The 23,322-nt window shown below is 45.5% G+C and overlaps 1 protein-coding gene and 1 pseudogene across 1 annotated transcript; one reads left to right on the top strand and one right to left on the bottom strand.

Moving 5' to 3' along the window:
- Positions 1-23,322, bottom strand: part of LOC121596260 — an 88,605-nt pseudogene extending 65,283 nt beyond the window's left edge.
- Positions 19,347-20,654, top strand: LOC121596261 (general odorant-binding protein 45-like). The gene has a single exon (XM_041921049.1). It carries the CDS (start codon positions 19,617-19,619, stop codon positions 20,652-20,654), a length of 1,038 nt encoding a protein of 345 aa, XP_041776983.1. The 5' UTR covers positions 19,347-19,616.

Here is a 23,322-nt window from a genome sequence, read left to right as displayed (position 1 = left end):
GGGGAATGTCGAGGAAACGATAATGATTTGCCAAAAAGTTTCACGACCAACTTTCTCAATAATATTGATTATTTATTGGCTGCAGGCGGTGCCTCGTCGTGTCGGTTTGTGGAACCTAATACATAAAGAAGATAACCCTTAAGATGTCACTACTGTGGGGCAACAGAAATGCTGCTTCAACGTTTGCTTCAGTATTTAGACTTTGAAAATGATATTGGATTTCGGAATGGTTAATATTTGAAGATATTTAATGTTTGATATGTATCAGATGAAGATACCAGATATGTGAATATCTAAGAAAATATCGTTTATGGAGTTTGACCAAAAAAATTGGACAATAGTTCTGATATCTACGTTAATTATCTACTGGCTCATGCTCCTAAAGTCCGAATTATTTAAATAAATGTTGTGATTCATGAATCATCCGAAATGATGGACTCGCATTACTCACCAGTAACTCCCAACTTCATAATATGTCAAGGTCTCAATGTAGAACAGAATGAAGGATCTTTGCTAACTTATGCAAAATTTCCAGATATTCCTAATATTGATATGAGAAGTTGGAAATAATTCATTGAGTTCTGCTATTTCTTCTCATTTAAGATTCTACATCCGATTTAGATACTACACTCAATACTGACATTATCGCGATAAGAGATTTCTGAATATACCAGAGGTAGAAAATAGCTTAGAGGATTTGTTTGTAATTCCTTCTTATTCACATCTCTTATTTTTTAAATGCTTGTGAATTCGTTAATCCTATCCCATCCACATTTTGAGGTGTGTCTCTTGTAGAAGATTTTCGTTTTTCAAACATCAATGTAGTTAATGTACTGCTGCAGTTTGGTGAATTTGATGTGTGTTCTTTTATTTTTATTTTCGCGAAATCCTGCCAAAACCAACCATAAATTCAAACATACGCTGCCTGTGGATATAAAAACCGAGATCACAGCAACAGCAGCACTAAACAGCTCATAGAGCGCACACCGCCGCTTCAGAAACAGTAACGAACCAACCGACGGCATAACGATGGCGCAGTTACGCCACCAAACACCGACACACACCGACACACACACCACAAGCATTGCTATATTCATACCAACTTTCATCACGGTTTTTGACAAACATGTACTTTAGCCTTTGGCCTTGCCGTTTTATGTCGCCCAGCCGCACAGTAAACGCTTCACCTACACAACCAACACGCCAAACATTCCTCAGCGCTGGAAGCGCGGGCTAGAACATTCCGAAAGGAAAAATATCATTCCATAACACTCCTTTTTAAGCTGGAATAGAAGCGCCCTGTCGGTATCCTTTTGACGCTGGGGGGAAGTTTTCCACGTACAAAAATGCGCACACATGCACACACACACACGCACATATATGTGCATTGCGTAAATTGACATTCTTCAACGAATGCCTCATTCCGGTTCTTCATTTTCTGCATAGTTTTGCGCTGCACACCGATCATATTTTTGCCAAGCGTTTATCGTCCCGAAAGCAACGACCTGTGCGCCCGTAACGTTGGGTCGAGCGAAAGCTTTGATGGCAACAACAGACAGAGAAAATACGGTGACTGTTGTTAACATCGCCCGTTATTGTTTTGCTACTCTGCTGCTGCTGCTATGCCGCGATTAAAATGAGGACGCGTTTTTTGTCTTTTAAGTCATAAATTTTTGAATTTCGCATTCAACTCCTTAAGTGATTGGGCGTGTTGAGCGTCTCTAACATCTGCACTGCAGCACATACACACTCATGAAAACAACCTTGTAGATCTTCTTCGATCTAAAGCTCTTTGAGGGAAGCCACTGGCAAGTACTATTTCAGCTCGAGATCCTTAAGCCATCCGAGGCCATTGCGACCACCGACGAGTTTATCGATAAAACCGAGGCCATTATGGCGATACGGGCAACATTTATTCGCTTTTTTATACGCTCCCACACGGCCCACCTTGGCCGGGAAAGGGGTGCTTGTCCGCGCCCTCCGCTGCCATTTGGGAAAACTAACACCGCAAGGCCGCCGCCACCGCCGCCGGTTTTGCTCGTGTGCGACAATATTTTCGTTGAAGGTGAAACTGAGCGTGAAGCCTTCAAAGGACATGCACCCTCAGAGCCCGCCGTGCACGTACATTCCCGTAGCTCCTGCATAAACAAAGCGAAGAAGGACATAGAAAGACATAGACACTTGTTCTTTGAATAAACTTTCTTTTTAAAAGCGTCTACTCCGACAGAAAAATGGCTTAATTTCGAGCGAAGAAGACTCTACAACTGTACAACACACTAAAGCACTTGAAAGGATTAAATTGAAGGGAAACACTTCCACAAGTGCAGCAGCCTCCGCTTAACAATCGATGAATGAAAATGGACGCGAAAGTTACCTTCCACTCTCAGCTTGTTGTTGAACGGCAAGAATAATGTTGCCTTTGCCCAGTCCCAGGCTCCACCACAACAACAAAAATCCCTTTGCCGTTGCACTGCAACTCGAGCAGCAAACACACACACCTGAAGCACTGAAAACAATAAGTAAGCAAGGCAAAGTTGCGTATAAACAGGTAATGAAAATGTTGAGCATGCTTTTCTTTTCACCGGTTGAGAGGAAGCTTCAGAAAACATTGAGGAGAAAACTTCCTGGAAATATCTACCGCTTGTACTCGCTTCCTTTACTTCTCCGATAAGGAATCCTTCTGGTCAGAAAAACAGGGATGAAATAGGCCACAGGCGAAGCCGGAAAACGAGAAGAAAAACAAGTAGGAATTGTGCCAATTGCGTCCGGATTTTTCTTACTCTAAAAAGCTTGCAAAAGCATCTCAACTTGTCTAGCAGCAACACATAAAGCGGTAAGGAAAAAAACATTAACTCTTTCGTGTGAAAAGGAGTCGAAAAGGGCTGCTCAACATACATCCAGCTCAATGCGCCACTGGAAAATGAAGCACACTCAGACTCCTATGGAGAAAATGGCTGCAAGAGTTGGTGCTAACGATCCATCGAAGTAGAGGTAGAGGGAGTTGCATGTTTCCTAGCTCGTTCTCGTTATCCATCTAGCGCCCCACTGGTCTTGCCGATGTCATTTCATTCACAAGGAAAAAGTGTGCTTCATTTTGTCCCCTCGGCCCCACAGAATCCTCACACTCAGTTGTTTGCAAAAGTGTCCTGAAAGTGTCCTTTGCCGATAGTGAAGCATAGCTATCCCCTCAGCAGAAAAAGAAAGCAATAGAGAGAGAGAGAGAGAACTCCCATTAAGCCGGACATAATATGCGCCCAGGCACAATGACCAATGTTGGGCGTTCGCGCAAAAAGAAACTAAAAGTAAGCGAAGGGAAATGGGACAAGAAGCGTTCGGGTGCATCAACTTTAATTGGGAAAAGTTTTCATTTGCGAAAATCGACCACTTTAATCAGATCCGAGTGGTACTTGCAGCAAAGTTTGACCCCGCCGATTGGCAAAAAGAGCGTACGGAATTTCCAAGAAATTGTAAACGAAACTGCACCACCGGCGCACACCACAGTGAATGCGGTGCGGCGGTTTATCCGATTTTCCTATTTTTAACGCGTCCAAAGCACACAAACCATTCGCCCCCTCCTAGGCTCCTATTTCGTAACACAAAACCAACGCGAACAATCTTGAATAATCACGCGATAAACAGTGGCGAGGGCGCGCGCGCGCGAACGGCCTGGATTGTTACCGAGACTTCCCCCGAGTCTCTCGGACGAGTTAATCGGAAGCTCGTGAAGGATGATAAAATAACGATCGAGAAAAAGGCCTGCCCCTTCCTGCTGCTTCCTTCTCCTCCAAAAAAAAAACCATCGTTATGAAGACGGTAAACAAGCTTGCAAAGAGACCGAGCACACACAATAAACGCCTAACGCTCTGGGTGTACGTGTACAATGCAGTCGCAGAGTGGATGCACTCGAACCATCGTCAAAGTTTGACTTTAATGGCCCCTCTGCTCGACGCAGCAGGGTATGAGGAAAGGGCCTTCTCTTCGCGCATCGTTCTACACCGCTGCTTTCACTGATCTTTTCCACGGTGGAATCTCGCGACTTTCCCTTCCCAGACACGTCGTTGGTCGTTGTCGTCGTCGTCGTCACCCTTCTCTTAAGGGTGCAATTGTTTCACCGAGCAGAGGGTTGATATTTTCCACTTTGTTTTAGCCAGCGGTGAGTGGTTGTACATTATGCAATTGGATGCTTTTGCTCCGGCGGCGAGAAGATGCATCAGCTACTACCGGTTTGATGTAGAGCGAAAGATGAGATGATCAGCGTCTCTTTTTTTTCGGCTAAATATTTCTTGTGGCTAACGACGGCGACTCCTCGCAAAAAAAAAACTACTTCTGGTCGGGCTACTGTTGCGAACTGTGGTACAAACTGGGAACCATCACGCGAACTTCACTCTTTTGGTCGATCGACTAGCACAAGCACAAAAGGCCGGATGGATCTGGCAGAGCAAATCGGCGTGTAGACGGAACAAAAAAAGGCAAGGGGAAGGATGCACCACCGTTAGCAAAGTACAGCTTCAACACAAAATGAAGCGTAACGTACCAGAATGAAAGAAAGAGAAGAAAAAACACTCTCCAAGTGTTTTCACGGTACAATTTTTCGTTAACTCATTGGAATTCGATTAGAAAACAATTCCCTCTCCACGCGCCGGCCGGTATCGTACCCGGCAGGAAATTGCTAAATGGAGAAAAAGCTTCTTCGCCTGTCGCACTGTGTCAAGATGGATTTTGCAGAAAGTTGCAAACGACTGGGTCTCTCTCCTCGGTGCAAAAAAAAAAAACAGGGACGAGCAAGAAACAAGCCCGACATTTGCTTAATGACGATTAGTGCCATTACACATCGCCGATTGGTAATGGGGCTGGGTCAGCGCAACGCGAGCCCGCAACAGCATTTTGGGACGGTGTCGGTTCCACTCCCACTCCGAAGGCAAAGGATGGGAAAATGGGAAGTGCAAAAGCTTAAGCCAAATGCTAAAACCCAATCCGTTTCCGTCGACCTTTTTTACTTTTTTTTTTTGTTTTGCTCATTCCACCCGTGTTTAATGTGTTTTTGTTAAGTCTTGTTTTTTTCCTTCCTGCAGTAAAACAAAATTTCGCAACATCGGTAAGCACTTTCTGGTGAAGAGGGATGCGCAACCACATCCATCCTCCTAAGCTCGCCGGAGCTCTAAATTCCGGTAAAAGGAATTAAACGGTTTGCAATCTTCTTCTTCGTAGGAGACCAGTTCCCAACCACCCCCGGTAAGCAGATGTCAGCAACGATTAGCTTCGAATTGACAATTGACATTACCACCCGCCCCAACGACTCCTCTTGCGCCGCGTGTGCAGTATTGGTGTGGTTTTGTTTTATGTTGCTCTGCTTCCCTACAGTGCCCCACCGAGGAAGGGGTTAAAATTTGTACCATGGTGTGTGTGTGTGTTTTATGTTCCGCTGAAGCAGTGCTCCTCGCAACGGTCAGGTGGAATTTGTTGCATTTCGTCAGCATGGGAACCGCAAACAAGGTGATGCTTTCAGTGTCTGCAAAAAAACGGTGGTTTTGTTCGCTAGCCATTGAAGAGCTTAGAAGACAATTGTATATCATTATATTTGAAGTTATTGCTACATTTTACGAACACTCCCAATAAGATGTTCAAAGCTAAATGGTCAACAAAACAACATTCGTTAAGATTTTGCGGTGAAATGCATCTATTTCCCTTAGCACAGGAAGGAAATGAATTACTTAATTTATTCATCTGTTTGGTTTACCGCAAGAACTGCTATTTGGAAAATAATCACCATAAACAAAAAGTTTCAAAGAATGTATCGATCAGAACCCAAAATCATTTCATCGAGTTCTAGCACCACTTATTGTGCGGTACTGTATGGCAAACTGCTAGCGTCTCAAGCTGGCAAGTTCAAAGTCGTAAGTTCGAATCGGTTTCGTGATAAATGCAAAAAAACTTTTATAAATGGTTTTTACGCACCCGGTAATGGATGGTGATGTGACCCACTCTTCTCTAAATTGTGTTTGGGATTCTTCCTGACAGATTGCACCACTACTATACCCGTCCAGAGTTTAAATCACAAATTCTTCAAAACTCTGAAGATAATAAGTAATAATTCACATTTGTTACAAACTGCAACAAGGAGAAGGATGATTTATTCCATCTTATTGTATTTTTTGACAAATGTTCCTTCTCCAACAATCTGCATAATCAATACTTTTGAAACACTACCGAAACAAAAAGAGTGTCCAAAACGTACCCAGCCATAAAACACACCCAACCAGCAACCTCAGAGACGCTGGCTGGACAGTAAAGCAAAGAGATAAAGTGCTGCCGTAAACAAAAATTGGTGCTCAACCCCTTGTGGTGCTGGTGGTAGTGGACACATTGGGTAGTAGTAGTAGTACATCAAAGCGCACACAATAAAGCAAAACCGCAAACCGGCAAAAATGAAGCGCCAAAAAGCCACTCTTTTAAGCCAAAAAGAAGGGAAAGATCAAGCCCAAAAAAAGCCAAACCAAACCGTAAAGACGATATAAATCCTAGTCTGGAAAAAGCGAGTTCCCCCAGCAGAGCATACAGCAATTTCCACACCGCAACATTTGTCCGATTCATTGGAGTGGAGTGGAAGGATGTGTGCTGATGGTCAAGCTCCCCCAAAAAAAGGTTCTTTCCGCACCAGATGGTGATGCTACGGGGGCTCGCGCTGCACCAAAAGCTCGACCATTTTTTTCCCTCGCCGCCGCCGTTAAAAAAGCCATCCACAGCCAAACGCCTTCATTCAAAACCGCTCACAATGTGCAGCAGTGTGTGGCAGTGTGGCAGGTTGAAGGCACCCACCCGGAAGGTCCAGCCCCAGACAGACTGGTGCAGCAGCGCCATTCGCAATGTGTATTTGTTTGGGGAGGAAGCACCGACCCAAGAGGAGCGAGGGCAACATTATTGCGGGTGCGCGATAGCATGAGTGATGGGGGGGAGGGCGAGATCTGCAGAAAAAGCTGCAGTTAGAAGAGTGCACAACGAGGCACGACGAAAAAAAACAGGCACGTGTGCAACACTAAAATTGAGTTTGGGGAGAGAGAAAAAAACAAATCGACACCGAGTAACAAAAGTGGAGTGAAAGGAAAACGGCAACATTGCGCGAGCGGCCTGCCGATAGTGTTTTGATTGCCCAGGGGACACACACATACAGCTAAAGGCAGACATGTTCAAGCAGGGGTGGGATAGCACCAACATCGATAACGGGTGCTGCTGCTGCATCGGTGGAATGTGGAAGTGATTTCCGCATAGCGGCGGCGGCGGTACCGACAGTACGCGCCGCATAGTGTGTGTCATGCTCGGCGGTGGGTGTGCTTTGCCATACGAACCAGCACCCCCGTTGGCCATATTTTATGTGTGGCCGCGCGCGCGTCTAGCAAACCGCACACTGCACACACCATCCAACACTAACGGTGGCCTAGTTGCGACATAGCTACGAACGTGGCAGTGCCGTATGCGTACACACAGCCCCGTACTGAAGTGATGCTGACTGCAGCACAAACAGAAATGGAGAGAGAGAGAGAGAAAAAGAGAAAGAAAAAGAAAGAGAGAGCGTTGGAGATTTTTTTTTCCTATTGCCGGTCAAGCCCCACACTGTGTGTCTGTGTGTGGGAGACTGTGGTTAAACAAAAGGGAACGCTGCTTTTGGCCACACACCGCCCAAAAGGTATGTCTTTGGAATTCGAGATCAAAACGGAATTGTCCAAAAAACGGTTGCCTTCCTATTGCAGCAAAGAATTTGAAGGTGCGGAAAGAATTGCATCTGGTGGGAACTACCGCTACTGGACAGCTTCCGGAAACGGGTTTGCTTTCCGTTTCCGGTCGCTGCTTTGGTGGGAAAACCGTGAGCACTGCAGCATTGGCTTGAGAACCAAACGCCTTCCAAAAAAATCGATCGACTTTGGGTGGACGACCAGCTTCACACCTTCCACCAATGGCTATATCTTATGGTGGCGTTTTTTGGGGGATGATAAAACGGCAAACGGCTTCAAACTTCAAACATTAAAAGCCATACGCGCGTGCCAATATTCATGAAATGCTAAAGCGAATGTTTCGTTCGTCTTCGCTTCCTGAATCCAACGAGTCCACCAGCTGCCAACTGGAAAATTTCGAGCAGCATTTGGAGCGGAGCGAGACACACAAAACCCCTACACCTCGTGATAAGATCCTGTTTTGGCTTTGCTGCAGGAATGGAAAATTCGCCAACCAAGCGCCACGTTTGATCCAGCACAATCCAATGGGGAAGAGAGGTTTGTTTAGATTTTCCCCTTCAAACAGTGCTGCTAGGGGCAGGGCTTTTTTTTCGTTCCCATTTTGGATCGTTTGCTTTATAGGTTTTCTTTGATAATAAAAAGCCGGTTTCGTGTGTAAACAAACCAGCCAGCGCTCGGAGGAGACGAAACAAAAAAGCATTCCAGAGGATATTTCTAAGCTAGAAATAAAGGTAAAACGCGATCAAATGCTGCCTCAATACAGCAGGCGAAATGAAAATGAAGCAGCACAAAATCAACATCGCCCAACGCCGGAAGAGAATGTCACTGGGAGGGTGGTGCACACAGTTTGTTTTTTCGATTGGTGTTTTGCTTTTTATTTGGTGATATTTGGCAAAAAAAATACCCACATAGAGCTTCCCATGCTGGTGGCAAAGTTTTGCCAGACAAGAAGCAAAACAGTCCTCTGCTTCTGTTTTATTTTGGCAAACCGTCGGTGCCAAAAATGGTTGAAAGTTCAAACGCGCCATGTGTGTGGTATTGAAATCCATCACCCGGTGGAACGACCTTTGGCACTCTTTTCATTCACGATTGATGTTAAATAACGCAAACACACACACACACGCGCCCGCTAGACACACTCCCACGTGCCCTCCTCCTTCTCTCTCCCAGTCGCGCTACCGGGATCTAACCTCCGTTGCGATTCTCGCGCTCTTTGACCCAGATTTGCAACGCAAGGGCGCTAAACCCTTATCAGCTATTTTCCAGGAGGTTGGTACGGTTGGTTGAGTATGTATTTGTTCGGTATGTTGTCGTAGTGATGGGTACAATCACTCAGTAGCGTGAGTTGTTTTAGGGTGAGCTGAGTTTGAGTGGTGAATTAAATGCTTCACGCACTCACAAAGAGCTATGCAAAGCTACTGTGAGCGAGAGCTTTATGCATTAAGGATTAACTCTTGAAAGAGTTCTTTAGCTCGCAAATGAGTGCTGATAGTTGCAGTGGAGCATTTATGTACTTTTCGAGCTCTCAAAAAAGTGATTTAACTCCCAAATAGTTTAACCCACAGTAAATGAATAGTTAGACGGTGTGCAGAGTTCAACGGCTTATTGAGTATTAACTCTTATAAGAGTTTTTTTAACCGACCATTAATTTAATTTACCATGAGTGGCATGGAGAGCTTAATCACTCATCGAGATCGAACTCTCGAAAGAGTTGTTTAATGCACCAATTCCCTTTAAGTTAATTAAAAGACGACAAGGAGAGTTAAATCACTCAAACATGTTTAACTCTCGAAAGAGTTATTTAACTCACTCATCTATGAGTGAAAAGAGTGCACTCATCATGATAGAACTCAAAGAGGTAGCTCACTTCGAGTGAATTGTTAGCCGGCGCTCAATGTCAAGTCTTTCATTTGTAGTTTGACGATTAGTTAGCCAAATAATTATGGAAATTGAATTGAAAAAAATGTCAAAAAAATCTTGAAAATCTAATAAACTTTAAAAAGCTTTCAAATCAAAATTGAAACATAGAAAAGCACATTGCAATTAAAGAGCTTTTCGTGTAAATTGGTTTTAATTTTCCCAATAATCCATCCAACCACTTTTTGTGTCAAATTTAAACACGCTCCGAAACAGAAACACACACACTGCGCTCAGCTTTTGCTGCATAACGACCATTTGAAAAATATTAAAAAAAATGACGAAACACTCCAGCAGTTTGGCTAAAGGCCAAATTATGAACATTCAGCACACCGTTACCATCCCAACCCCGTGCCAATTAAATTCCCATAAACACGACGGCAAGCAGCTGTTGAGTGGCAAGGCAAAGGGGGGACGAAGCGAATAAGAGAATTAAACAACAGCAAAAGAGTGTCCCCACACTAAATAGTTAACCTTTTGCAAGAGGACAAGCCCCCTATACGGCACGACAAACACACAAACACACATCGAGAGCTCGTTTTCCCTTTCGGAAGCTTTTCTTTTTGTGTGTCTGTGTGCCTTGCTGCACCCGATGCGAATCATAATTAAAAACCTTCTACCACCACTGCTTCCCCGGCGTGGCCTTCGCGTTGGCCGTACCTTCGGGCCTGTCTGTTAGGATTATTTTCCATGTTTCCATCGGAGACGCGACCTTCGAGAAGCGCGAGAGGAGCCGCAAGCGGGAATCAAACACAGACCGAAATGCACCCACTGAAATGTACGAGAAGCAGGGGTCGTCGGAAAAATCGTGACCAAGATGCGATCGTGTCGCACGGACCGCTGAAAACCCGCATCTTTTGTGCCCGCTCCCTCCCCAACAAAATCAACAGCAAATGTATCCGAAAGTGGAGTGAAACGGATAAAAAATAAAACCAACAACGACGCACAAACAACCAAATATACGCGAGCCACTTCCGAATGGCACGCGCGCGCCCGGGCGCTCGCCCTCATCCAGCCAAGCCGCGTATAGATTTAAATGGTTTGAACGGTAGAGAAGCAAGGAAAAACACGATTTAAAGGTGCGCCGGAGAGCAAGCAAATAGAAAGAGCGATGAAAATTATGTTGATGAGGTGCTTATGATGTGCCAACAGAAACATACACAGTCACAGACACACACACGGGGCACGTTTGATGGAGCCAACGCGAAGTAAAAGCTCAAATTTGCACCTCCAAAAATTTCCTTTCATTTATTTTTGGTACTTCGTTTGAATGAGATGATTTTATTGTACCAATAAAATATTGACACAAGTACAACACACGTAAAAAACGATTTATTTTTGGCGGAAGGCACCGCGCAGAATGGTTACTTTCAATTCGAGCACTTTTCGAGCACATTATGATCTGATTTTGAGCAATGTAATGAGATATGTTTTTACATTCCAACATTAATATTTCTCCCACACACTCACTCTCTCTCACACACACACAAACTCACCAAAGAACAACCTGGATTATTCGGTGAGTGCGCCTACACACGCACATTCCCCCCCACGCGGCATTTTGACATTTGAAAGTCAATCCGGAAAGGAACACATTTCGATCGACACGCAGGCGATAAACGGACGGACCGAAGCACCGTTTCCTGGGGATCGGATCAGTGTGCCCCCACCTATACCTGTGTGGCACGAGCAAATGGATGAATTCATTTCCCTTCCCCATTTCCCCACACCCCAAAAGCTGTGACGCTAATTGACGACCGGGACGACCAGGGAAAAACGCGATGCGAGAATGCCAATCAAATTTCTGGGCTTTGCTGGAAGCTTTGCGTCCCAGCGTTTTGGAAAAATAGCTTCTGCGTGTTGTCGGGAGTTTTCCATCGCTCTCCTCCTCACCTATCCCCCCTTGGACACTGAGGGCTTCGTGACGTAGGTGAAGCAACAGGGCGTCCCCTCGTGTCAGACAGGCCGCCCAGGCCCCATCAAAAATTCTCCCTCAGTAATTGATGAGAACCATTTTTCACAGTCTGAAAACTTCCCGGCATGACGGCGACTCCTGGCGGCACACACACACACACCTTTCCCTTTTTCTAGTGATGACCTTTCCGCTTTTGGTTTATGCAAGAGTGAGCGACAAAAAGCTCCCAACCAAACACATCGATTAATGTACGCTTCCTTGCGTTCCGGAGCCGTTTATGACTTTTGCCTTCTCTCTTTTGCACCCGATTTTTTTTTTTTGTTACGATTCCCTGCCCTACATTGACTCATTCGAGCATTTCATGTATTTCCGGTACGGCGGATCTCGAGATCCAGTGCCAGTGACCGTTTCGTTCGGAGCTATGTCGAGCGGGGAGAAAAGTACCAAAATGTTAAAGCTTGAAATTTTGAAGGGCCCCACACACTTGAAAAACGAATTTACACCGAAAAGTACAGGGGTGGACACAATCCTACAAAACGTACGTAATTACTAGAAAATGTAATTGGTACGAACAGATGAAAATACACACAGCACTGTGGGCACTCAAGCATGTGTTCGTTATTAACTATAACTCACTAAAATGCACAACAACATCTCGCACACACACACACTCGTCATTCCAGCTTATCATTCCGTTCCTCGTTTAGACCGCGTGGCGAGGTTAAGATATTCATTTTTAATGATACCCAACTCTCTCGAAGCACTCGAACGGAGAACCAGCGGAGTACTTCAGTCGTTCAGTCGTGAGTGAGTGGGGCGAGGCAATCGCTCGCCCCCGAAAATCCCGTCCGTGATCGTGTGACGTATTAAATTAGTCCCTGCCCGAGCAAAACTTATTAGAGAGTTGGGGGCGGAAGGAAATTGGCATGACGGCCCAAGGTACTTGGTAGAGAAGCAGAACAAAAAACGGACGTTGCTTATTAGATATGATCGTTAGTGTCCCCTCACTTTCGAGATGAGCATACCTTTTTTGCATTATTAGTCCGAGAACAGGCTAATAGAAGGCAGAAAAAGATGCTGAACTTCAGCTAGCGAAGCTTTTTAAGGCTTCTGTTTGAAATTCGAGCACTTTTCGGGTGCTTTTTAGGGAAAAATGATAACAAATCAGACTTCAGGATCACATTGATAGGTAATATAGAGCAGTTTATTGTCCTGTCAAATATTAAGGAACTGATATATGAATTATGACTGACGTTAGCATCAGATTTCACTTCCCTAACAATAGTTTTAAACTTCGGACAATATGATTTTCAACAAGTGACAGGCCAAATGTATCCAACATCATAATGACATAGATTTTTGTTGTGGCAAACTAGAAGCTCTTGAAAAAGTTGTTAAAAATCTTATGATGTGCAATGACAGACAATTTGTTGACATTGTAAAGTGACTCAGAAACCCTGCAAAATTAATAGAATATTAAATTATAGCTAAATTTAGTTGATATCGATCTGTAAAGGACTCCAATAAGGGTTAATTCGTATTTTGGTGCTTCAGCTTTCCCCCAAACACAGTTTCTAATAGAACTCTCTACTTCATGTACTAAATCATTACCGATGTTATATAGACAGGGTTGCTTTCGAGCCACCTTAATCACCATAATTAAATATTGTAAAACAGTATACAAAATGCACTTTAACAACATCGAATGCCAACTCTAATGATCTGTCAATCGTTGCTTCGGCCTACATTCTAATTGACACTGTTGGAATGCGATTTTACGACCTGAAATTGAAGCTTCAAGCTCAACTATCACCGTTTTTTCTCTCTTCTTTTCTTTCCTCAAACATAATTGCTCTCACTGGTCAGATGACGATGAGGTGGCCTTCGCCTTCAGCCGCTCCAAAAATCGATCGTGCACACAAGATGATGGTTGATGTTTAGTAATAGCACGCCCAGAAGGTCACACACTTTGGACATCGATTCACACACCGCGTTCGATTCGCCTTCAAAAAACGGAACCAGAACCAAGCAAGAAAAAAAAAAGAAAAGCACCAGCAACCTCCCAACCCATTAACTATTTTATTGCCCGATCGCACACCTCGAACGTCCCGCGCAAAGCGCAACGCACACGCCACGTTCCCTTCGAATGAAATAAAATGCAAATTCCTCCAAAACGGTGCGCAAAAGGCGGCCGAAAAACCGCCACACACACTTTTTTGGGGTCAAATTTCCGCCCTCTCCCCCACTAAAGTGCAGGTCAAACCGAGCGTGTGTGTGTGTGTGTGTGTGCGGCGCAAAATTGTTCCTCTTTTTTCCCACCACCACCACCATCAGAGCTTTTAAAAGCTGCCAAAATCAGCGTTTAGCTTCCTTCTTCCCTTTTCCCTTTTTTTCGGGGGCGTTCGTTTGATTTTGCAAAGTCGAGCAAAAATCGTTCACAAAACCGCCAACCGCGCGAATGATCCGAGGCAGGAAAGTGTGCGAAATTGGTGAGGTTTGGCTTCTTTTCTCTCCTATTCATTTTTGGCCAGTGAGAGAAAAGTTTAACCACCGTTTGCACTGTGCCGGCGCAAAAACTAAATCCGCAATCGCCGCCGAATCCCGTTCCCGTTAAATTTAAAGCAACGTTCGATGTTTTCCTCCGCGCGAGGAAAAAGCCCCGTACGGTACACCGGGCCAGACAGGAAGAGACACGAGAAAGCAAGCAAGCGAGCGGGCAAGCAAAAAAAGGGTTCGAATAAATCTAAAAACCGATACACAGCGCACACGGTTCGCTTTTCCGCGCGTGCGATCGCTGATTTTTCCGATTTTGCTTGCTCGTAGTTGTTGGTGGTGGTGGTGGTGGTGGTGGCCTGATTTCGTTTCTTTGTTTTCTTTTTTTTCTGCCTTTAATTTTCTGCAATATAAAAAAGAAACACTCACACCAAAGCGCCCGGTTTCAACACACGTGGTGCTCGTGAAGTGCGTGCGCGCACAAGAAGCACGCCAACAATCTATATTTTTTTCTCTCTCTCTTTTCTCTATTTTATTTTCAATGCATTTTATCTTTCAATGCGTTTGTATGATGGGAGATTTCTTCTTTTCTCTCTCACCCTAGTTTCCGATTGCACAATCGCACAATATTGAGTCTCGATCGCGATCGCGCAGCAGCTGCCGAAGCAGCAGCAGCAACAACAAGAAGCATCAGCAGCAGCTGCTCGGTAAGCGACCAAAGATCGACACTTGGGACGCACGCTTGGGTCAATTGACTCGGGCGGTCAATTATGTTGGCAGTTTCGAGCAATTAATTACTCCCCCTCCTCGACCGCTTCGTGCAGTCCAACCCAAAAGTGTTTTCTAATAGACGAAAGAATTCACCGAAACGCCACAGCGCCACAGCGCCAACGCGCCAAATGGCAAACTAAATTGAGGCCATCCTCGAAACGAAATTCCACTTTCCTTTACGTTTTCAACAGCTCCACACACACACACAAACACCTTTGCAGGAGTGTCGGATTGCGTAAAGACGCTGTCTGTTGTGAAGCTGTGCGCGGCTTGGCCAAATACGCCATCAGGCCAAAATCGAAAACTTTCTCAGCAAGTGTGAGTAAAAGGCATTCTTGCCTCGTAAAACTCGACCCGAGGAGCCGGCGCGCGTTTAGACCGAATGATCGCGGTGGTCGGTAGCGGAAGTGCACAATTGATAAGAAATTGCTTCCACCCGCTTTACTTCCGCTGGGGTGGGGCGGTCGTCTTGAAGAGCGTCCAGCGCAAACGACCACCAGCCAAAAGGGCAAGTTTACACACATACACGCGTGCGCATAGTGATGAAGTGTGTAAGAAGTTTTGAAATCCATATGCAAACCGTTTGCACCGCACCATACCACCAGTGTCTAAGACACCGCAAGAGAAAATGAAAACTATTTCAAACCAACGCAAGAAACTCGGCGAGAGGGGGAGCCGGCTAAATAAACTCTGTGTGCAGCAAACTTTCCTGGTGCTGTGTGTTCCGAGAGCCGTCAGTCGTCGTGGGTTGCCGGGCTCGCCGAGAGATGACGGAGATGTCGACGACGAGTTGAGTGAGTGTGCGGCGCGAGCTGTGAGGGTTGAAGCTGAAACTGGAACTGGATGACCTTGCTCGATTTCTTGGACGTTTTCCGTCCCAGCCAAATGCGTTAGCGCACGAACGAACGAACGATCGAGTGCGAGAGCAAGCAATACAGAGCATCGGTAATGATTTACGAGCACGAGCCAAGAAGCAAGGAAAGGAATTGTTTGAAAGAATGTACCAAAAACGAACCCCCAAAACAACTGCCGGCAACTTTGTCCGAGCACTTTGTGAATAGCGCATTGATTAGGCAATGAGGTTAACTCGCCAGCCAATAATTGTATTCTCTGCCGCTTGTTACTGTTTATCTTCGAGTGTTTATTGATTCAATAAGGGGTAAACTTTGTTGGGGCACGATTGGGAGAACTCCTCTTCGATAACTTCGAGGGGTGATGCTGGATGATTCACCCCTTAACAAACACCATCGACATGATCTTAACGAGAGCGCACACACTCTCTTCCCCTTCTCAAAGTTATTAAAATTGTCTGGCAAAACGTAAAACCGAAACGCTTTACTGGGGAGCAGTCATTTCGGGGAGTTTGTTTGGCTTTGGAAAGCCCCGCTTCTTTCGAAATCGAAATGCGTAATCAACTGGTTTACTTGCGACCAGTTCGCGTTAGGCCGAACGCACACAAGACCAGATAAAGCGAGCAAAGCCCTGTACGGTTGCAACGGAGAAACAGAGAGAGAGAGAGAGACTTTATGAGATTACATGATCCGGTGCCGCGGTTGAGCGTGGCCCTTCGGGTTTGGCATCTAGTTGGGACCCAAGCTACTTCAACCAAGTGCAGTTCTTGAGGGCAGGCAAGCAGTAGCAGCTGAAGGTACTGACGCATACACCAGGCGTGTACGTATACCCATTGGTCCATTGGTTAGGTATGATTAGATTTCAAAGTGGTTCATTCGAGCAGTGGTCGAGTGGGTTTTTGCTACCGTACCGAACGGTGTGTCTGTCCCGCGCGAGTGCGAGTGGGCATTACATTCGAAAAAGGGCATATTTGTGCAGTGGAAGCTGTAAATGGATACGAGCCATTCGAGACCTTTCTTGTGTGTGCATGTAGTTCAGTAAGAAGCTTAGATCACGTGATTTGTAAGAGGATAAATTGGAATTGTGCTCCAGAAACGTATCGCACGCTAATTCTCAGTGCGTTAGACACTCTTAAAAGGTTTAATAATCCGTTATAAAGCCACATAAGAATGATCTAGTTTCTTTGCAGGGCTCTAAACAGTTCGAGGATTTCCATAACAGAATTGACAAATTTATTAAAATAAATTGGAAAATGGAAAGATCACATCATCTTTCACGGTTTTTAGATCTTTCTTGTTAGATCGAAGTCTTGCTACTACTAAGAAGGATCGAATACACTAATAGATGCGAATTTTCATCGAGACAGTTAGTCTCCACCTCGATATGCTACGAGTGTCTATTTCAAAACCTAGTTATGACTTCAAAATACTGATGTACTATTCTAACATCTTCAAACATCAACTTTTGAATAGAACTGCCAAGAGCACGCCATCCTTCAAGGTTATAAGTTCGGTATAGTTAGATCGAAGTCTAGCTACTCCCACAAATGATCCAAAGCCTTCAACACGTTGATGTACTAACCTGACATCTTCAAACTTTCGTATCTTGAAATGAAGCTGCAAAGAGCACCAGATCGCTACATTATGTCTTGTTACATCGAATTCTGCTGCTTCCAAGAAAAATCTAATAACAAAAGTAATTGGAAATGGAATTCAAAAACATTCTTCCCTAAATACATTTTCGCTACATCCAAAAGCCACAACTCCTTGTTTAGGTACTCCTGCCAAGTCCAACATGTTTATGTTTCTTAAAACTTTCATATCTTTAAATGGAACCTCAAAGAGCACATCAACTTTTCAAGGTCATCCCCCCCTCCAGCGAGCATGTATTTCAATTAATCCGAAAAAGCAAAAACCTAATCAACCTGCTTGTCTTGTCCGAATCGAAAGTCCACCTACTCCCGGGAAGGATCCAATAAATAAAGTGATTAGAATTATAATCCCAATACCCACACCCACTCACCCAGAGTGCTTCTAGACTTTCTCTCTGTCTCCTTCTTTTGCCTATTTGCCAAGTCCGATGTTCACGTGGCCACCAAAGGCCACCATCAAAGGGAAGGGCCAATACGCCGAAATTGGCCGAGTTCCAATAAAATACGTGTCTAACCTTAAATTAAAATCAACCGTTTATCCCCGGCGCACAGCGACGGGAGCGACATCAAACGCCGAAAAGGGTCCCGCGTCCGTTGTCACTAACAACACCCGCGCAAACGCACACACAAAAAAAAACAGTCAAGATATTTTTAATAAGATCCGAGCTAAACAACAAAAATATTACTCCCCCATCTCACTCCCTTCTCACTCTGGTCACCCTGTTAGCAGAGCACAGAAATTATGCAAATTATCAACGCACCATCAAACACCACGGACCACGGACATTGTAGTTTGGTTGCGGTTGTGACCGTCGCCAAGCTGCCAAATGCATTCAAATGAGTTGGAACGGAGGACGTCCACCACGACCACGACGACGACGACAACTTCAACGTTGCAGTCACTGTGCGTGCGTCTCTCTCTCTCTCTCTCTTTCTTGAAAAGCCGCAGATCTACACGCGTCACCGTTCGAACTGGATTCAATTTATGGTGTATGAAATTATGCAACCTTCCAACAACCACACACACACACACACACGCCCTAGTTCCGGCCCCGCCGCGATGACTTGTGAACATTCATTTGCACAACAAATAGGCGAACGCACAATCCGCCGGTACCCGTAAGAGAACCCCCCGGGGAGTAGGTGAAGTTAGGTGCGCTGACTAAGCACGGCACGACGATTAGGCGAAGCTAACCAACAGTGAGTGCAGGTTAGTGGCATAATATTTTGCCGGTTTCCCAGTACGAAACAGTTTGATCGTAAAAGAATGCACAAAAACACGGCTCCCCATAAAACCTCTACATTTTCTGGAGATTATCTTTGAGGCCCGAACAAAAATGGTGAAATAGATAAAAGCTCCATCACACCGGTAAACTGGTACATCCATTAAAGTAATCGCAGATGAGCGCACACACACACCGAACTCAATCGACAGGTGGGAAAACACTGTTAATCTTAGGGCTCCTTCGCCGAAAAAAAGAAAGAAACATAATTCCTATCATTCCAACACTTGTTCCGAGGGGGAGCCTCAACCGCCACGCTTCTGTTGCTACAGTTTAGTTCCTTCTCTCATTTCCTTCCCAGCAGAGCCGGCCCTAAACACATCACACCACACATACTACAAACGAAGAGCAGCACTTACTCTGCACCGTTAATTTAATATCTTGCTTTTTAAAAATCCCCCAGGCCCTAACCTGACGCTCTCCAGAAGAAGCCCGACCCGTAAATTTGTGAAAGTCACGATTCTAACAGCTAATTGCTTATCCACACTAACACACAACTGCTGGAAGCCCAAAACGGAACCGGATTCGATAAAGTTAACTAAAAAGCCTTTACTTTACCCCTGGCTTGTTATTTGAGGTAAAAGGGAGTGAAAGTACACACACAGCAAATGCATCCAATTTTTTAGGGCGAAGAAGTACCAGTTTTGAGACTTCAACATCACCAAATCTCCACCGATTCGGATGGACAATCACTTACAAATGAAGCTTTACACCTGATCGAGAGAGAGAGAGAGAGTGAGCAGTGGTTTTGTGATGTAGGCGACGAACCAGACGTACGTGTTCGGGTTCGTTTCGTTTCGTATCACCTTGCAATTGGAGTTTGAAGCTGACCCGAACGAACGCCACGTACCAAAACACGTGATTCCCGTGAATTGGGCGGCGATCATGACCTTTCCGATGTGCTCAGAACGGCACAACGAACGTGATCTTGCACCAAATGGACCGGCAGCAGCAGTGAAGCAGCACTTTGGATTGGAGGGGTATATAAAGCTGCTCCCGAGACACCAATGATACATCCACATCTTGGACTTGAACTCAAAAAGCTCAAAATGTGCTGCAATCGTTCCGCTTTCGGGCTATTACTGTTGGCGTGGCTAGTAAGTGTGACGATACTTAGCGTCGAAGCGTACACAACACCTCCACCGACTACTGCCAACTGTACCGCCATCAGTACCTTTGACGCTGCCCTGCAGGAATGTGTCGTCCAGCTCGGGATTGCACCGGAACGACTCGACCAGGAGTACAACCTACTGCTCTACCCTGCCGATCGGGACACCATGTGCTTGGTGCGGTGTGTCGGTGTGCTGCTTCGCTTCTGGAACGATACGACCGGACTGCGCGAGGCTACGATCCGTCAGTACTACGAGCCAGCACCGGAAGACCAAGACTACCAGAACCGTACCCGCAGCTGTCTCGCGGCACTGGAACCTAGCGTAACGGACGTTTGCGAACGAGCGCATCGATCGTTCCTTTGCTATCATCAGCACTACGGATACCTTCGCAAGACTGATCGCTACGTACCCAAAACACCGCTCGAGATGAAACAGATCCAGCAGGACTGTGTGGATGTCTATGGGTTAGACCCGGCCCGGTTGCACCACTACCAGGACGGTCAATTTCCCGATGATCCCGAAACGCAATGCTTTGTGCGATGCGTTGGACTTCGGGCTGGACTGTACACCGACCGGGACGGGCCGAACATTGACCGGATGTACGTACAGTGTGAATCGTGCGCCGATGAGACGCTGTTTCGTGCAAAGGCTGGCGAGTGTATCGCGGCACAGAGGCGGCACAAGCTGAGCAAGTGTACGGCCGCCTACCGGACGCTGTACCATTGCTTCCGGGACGATCAGCTCGATCTGTACGCAAGCTTAACAACGACGGCGGCTGCGACGGTAACTACCACGACGACCACCAAGAAAAGCACACCACCGAACGCTATACCGGCACTTTCGGTAAGGAAACCGTGCGATAGGGCGAAGTTGTCGCCCGATGCCTGGCAGCTGGAGATCATCCTGGAGGGTCTTTACAATCGGAAGTACTGAGAGGAGGGTTTTTTTTGCAATTTTATAATGTTACTGGGGGAATCAGGCTTATTTATTTTAAATACGAGTTTTATAGGAAATCATAAAAATTCGTTCTTTTTACAATAAAGATCATATTTTTTACCTACAAGCTTAACTACAGTTGTACTTGAAACCAACTTTTCGTGGAAATTTCTACCCATGGAGAAGAATTATATTTGAAAGACCAAAATACGGTCCTAAGTTTTTAATCAAATAATAAAAATGGCATAAAACATCAAATTTAGATATATTTGGACAACAAACCCTATTTTGAGGAACATTTTAACCTTTGAAAAGCAATTTTCATGGTCCAAAGTTCAACAATTTGAATAAAATTATTAAACGATTCTAGAAAAATTGGAAATTTTAACCTTTTCAAAGCAATTTCAATTGAAAAGCATCAAACCCAATTGCAATTGCCGGCCACTCCCTGTAAACTACCGAAACACACGCAATGACGACGACGAGCAGCCTCTGGGGCAGCAGATTCATGCAGCACACGAAACACGAAACGCCACGCCACCAAACAAAATGGAAAGTGAGAAGATGAGAAGAATATTTCTACGCCATCCGTGCTACCTTTATTTCACATCAAACCCGCCTCGCCACGGGGGAAAAATCGGTCCCGAGTTTTCCCACCGACCCAAGTCGTAGTATTGCAGCAGCAGCAAGCCGTCGTAAGTCGTGCGCTCGTTCGTGCGCACGCCGCCACCTTGCGCCGGTGCGCATAATTAAAGAGCGGCCGCACAAAAACAAGTGAATTTTGGGTGGCGAAACCACGGGGAAGGTTTCCCAAAAAAACGAAAAAAAGCTGATACCCGTCGTCTCTCACTGCTTTTCAAAGGTCCGTCGCGCCGTAATCGCGATCACGTGGTGGTGTTGGTAGTGAGCGAGGAGGGTTTTGTTGTATGCAACGAAGATATTGCAATCGCACAAATGCTACTGTGCAAGGCATTCCAGAAATATTGCATAAATTTTGAAGAGATTTTTTGGCCAAAAAGTCTTATTTGAACTGATTTGAGTAAAGTGCTTCGTGAGCAGTAAAAATAAATATCTTCCAACAGAAGCTTTAGATAAGCAGCTGTGATTGCTTGTTGTCGGAGAGATAAGAACATACAGGCTGGTGCACAGTGGCACTTGCAAAGGGCCTAAAAGGGCTTATCGGCAGTGGCAGCCGATAAGGTTGCTTTTGATTTACAACTCCTTAAAAGTCTGAACTTAAGTAGCAAAAAACTGAGATTTGGTAATTTTGAAGCCTCAACTTAGAAGAAAGGATTAGGTAGCATTGCAAAATCTTCAACATACTTCAGACTTTCCTGTCCATAAGTCGGCGACCATTATCTACCAATTCTTGCCCAAGAATTCTCCCTGCCGCCGTCGCTACGAGGTCCTAATATCTCCACAATTCTCAGACTTTAATGTCACCACTTACCTTTGATTACTCGGTCATTTAGTCACTGCCGTAGCGGTGTATCCTGCCGCAACTCCCCAGAATTGACTTCGGTGGTGTCACTTTCGGGAAGGACCTTCCGGAACTTCGGACTAAAACACGCCCACTCTCACCACTGCTCTGCCCGGTTCTGGACCAACTAACCGCAACACAAATTTTCACACTTCCCCACACTTGATTTTCCTCCACTTTTCACCGGACCAAACACCGGACTGGACAGTGAACAACCAAAAAAAAATGGGGCTTACTTTTACCCACCACTTTCCACGCACGTGAGAGACACACAGCCTACTTCTTCTTATTTTTATTTCTGGTATTTTTCACACATGCCTTCGCCCTCTTCCCTCTCTTCGGCTTCGTTCCCGGCGTGCGGTGCAAGTCGACCAACTTCCACCACCACCACGCGGCGGCGGCGTTGCGCCAACTTTCACTTGCCTTTTTTTCTTTCTTTCTTTTTCTTCAACTACCACGCGTGCCGTCTGCTGCAACGGGTGGACAGCACTGAAGCGCACTGATTTTTGTATAACGATTTTCCTTCTTTTTTTTTGGTGCGCTGTAACCAAGGCAATACTGAAGAACGATTGCAAGCAGACGTGGTTTACTAGGATATTAAAATAGAAATTAGAAGAATTAAACCAACACACAACACCAAAAAAAAAGGAGGTGAACAGATAGGCTGGGGACAGGTGTGAGCAGGGCCTCCAACAAATTTGGGACTAAAGTAAAGGACACACAGGGATTGCAAACAGTGGCGGGGAAGCTGCTTCATCAGCTGTGCTCAACCTTAAAGCCACAGTCTTTACGGTCTACATTTGGATTTGTTTACAAACTGCACACTGCACACTGGCGATGTGTGGCCCCGTATGACCTGTGAACGGTTTGTGCGTGTGTGTTTGTGTGGGGTTTCCCCGGGAAAAAGTCTACGGCACCCACGAGAGTGTATTGGCTGGGGATTGCAACCCCCAGTGTTGCGTTATCTACGTTCACAGGGCCCGTCCACTGGGACACACACACACACACACACGCATACACACGTGTACGTTACTGAAACTCACTTTAATCTACGACGAGGACCACCTTGGACCACCGTAACACTTTTCACCCGTCACACGACTGGCTGAAAAATCACGGAAAAATGGGCAAGAAGAGCGCGAGCCCGACACACGCACGTCCACTTTCGTTGGTTGTTTGTTTTGT

This window comes from Anopheles merus, chromosome 3R, assembly GCF_017562075.2.
Source record: "Anopheles merus strain MAF chromosome 3R, AmerM5.1, whole genome shotgun sequence".
NCBI classification, from domain to species: Eukaryota; Metazoa; Arthropoda; class Insecta; order Diptera; family Culicidae; genus Anopheles; species Anopheles merus.
Note: the sequence above shows the minus strand (reverse complement) of the source record. Positions and strands in the feature narration are given on the sequence as shown.

Coding starts and splice junctions, on each gene's coding strand:
- LOC121596261 (XM_041921049.1), top strand. CDS start 19,617: ATGATACATCCACATCTTGGACTTGAACTCAAAAAGCTCAAAATGTGC.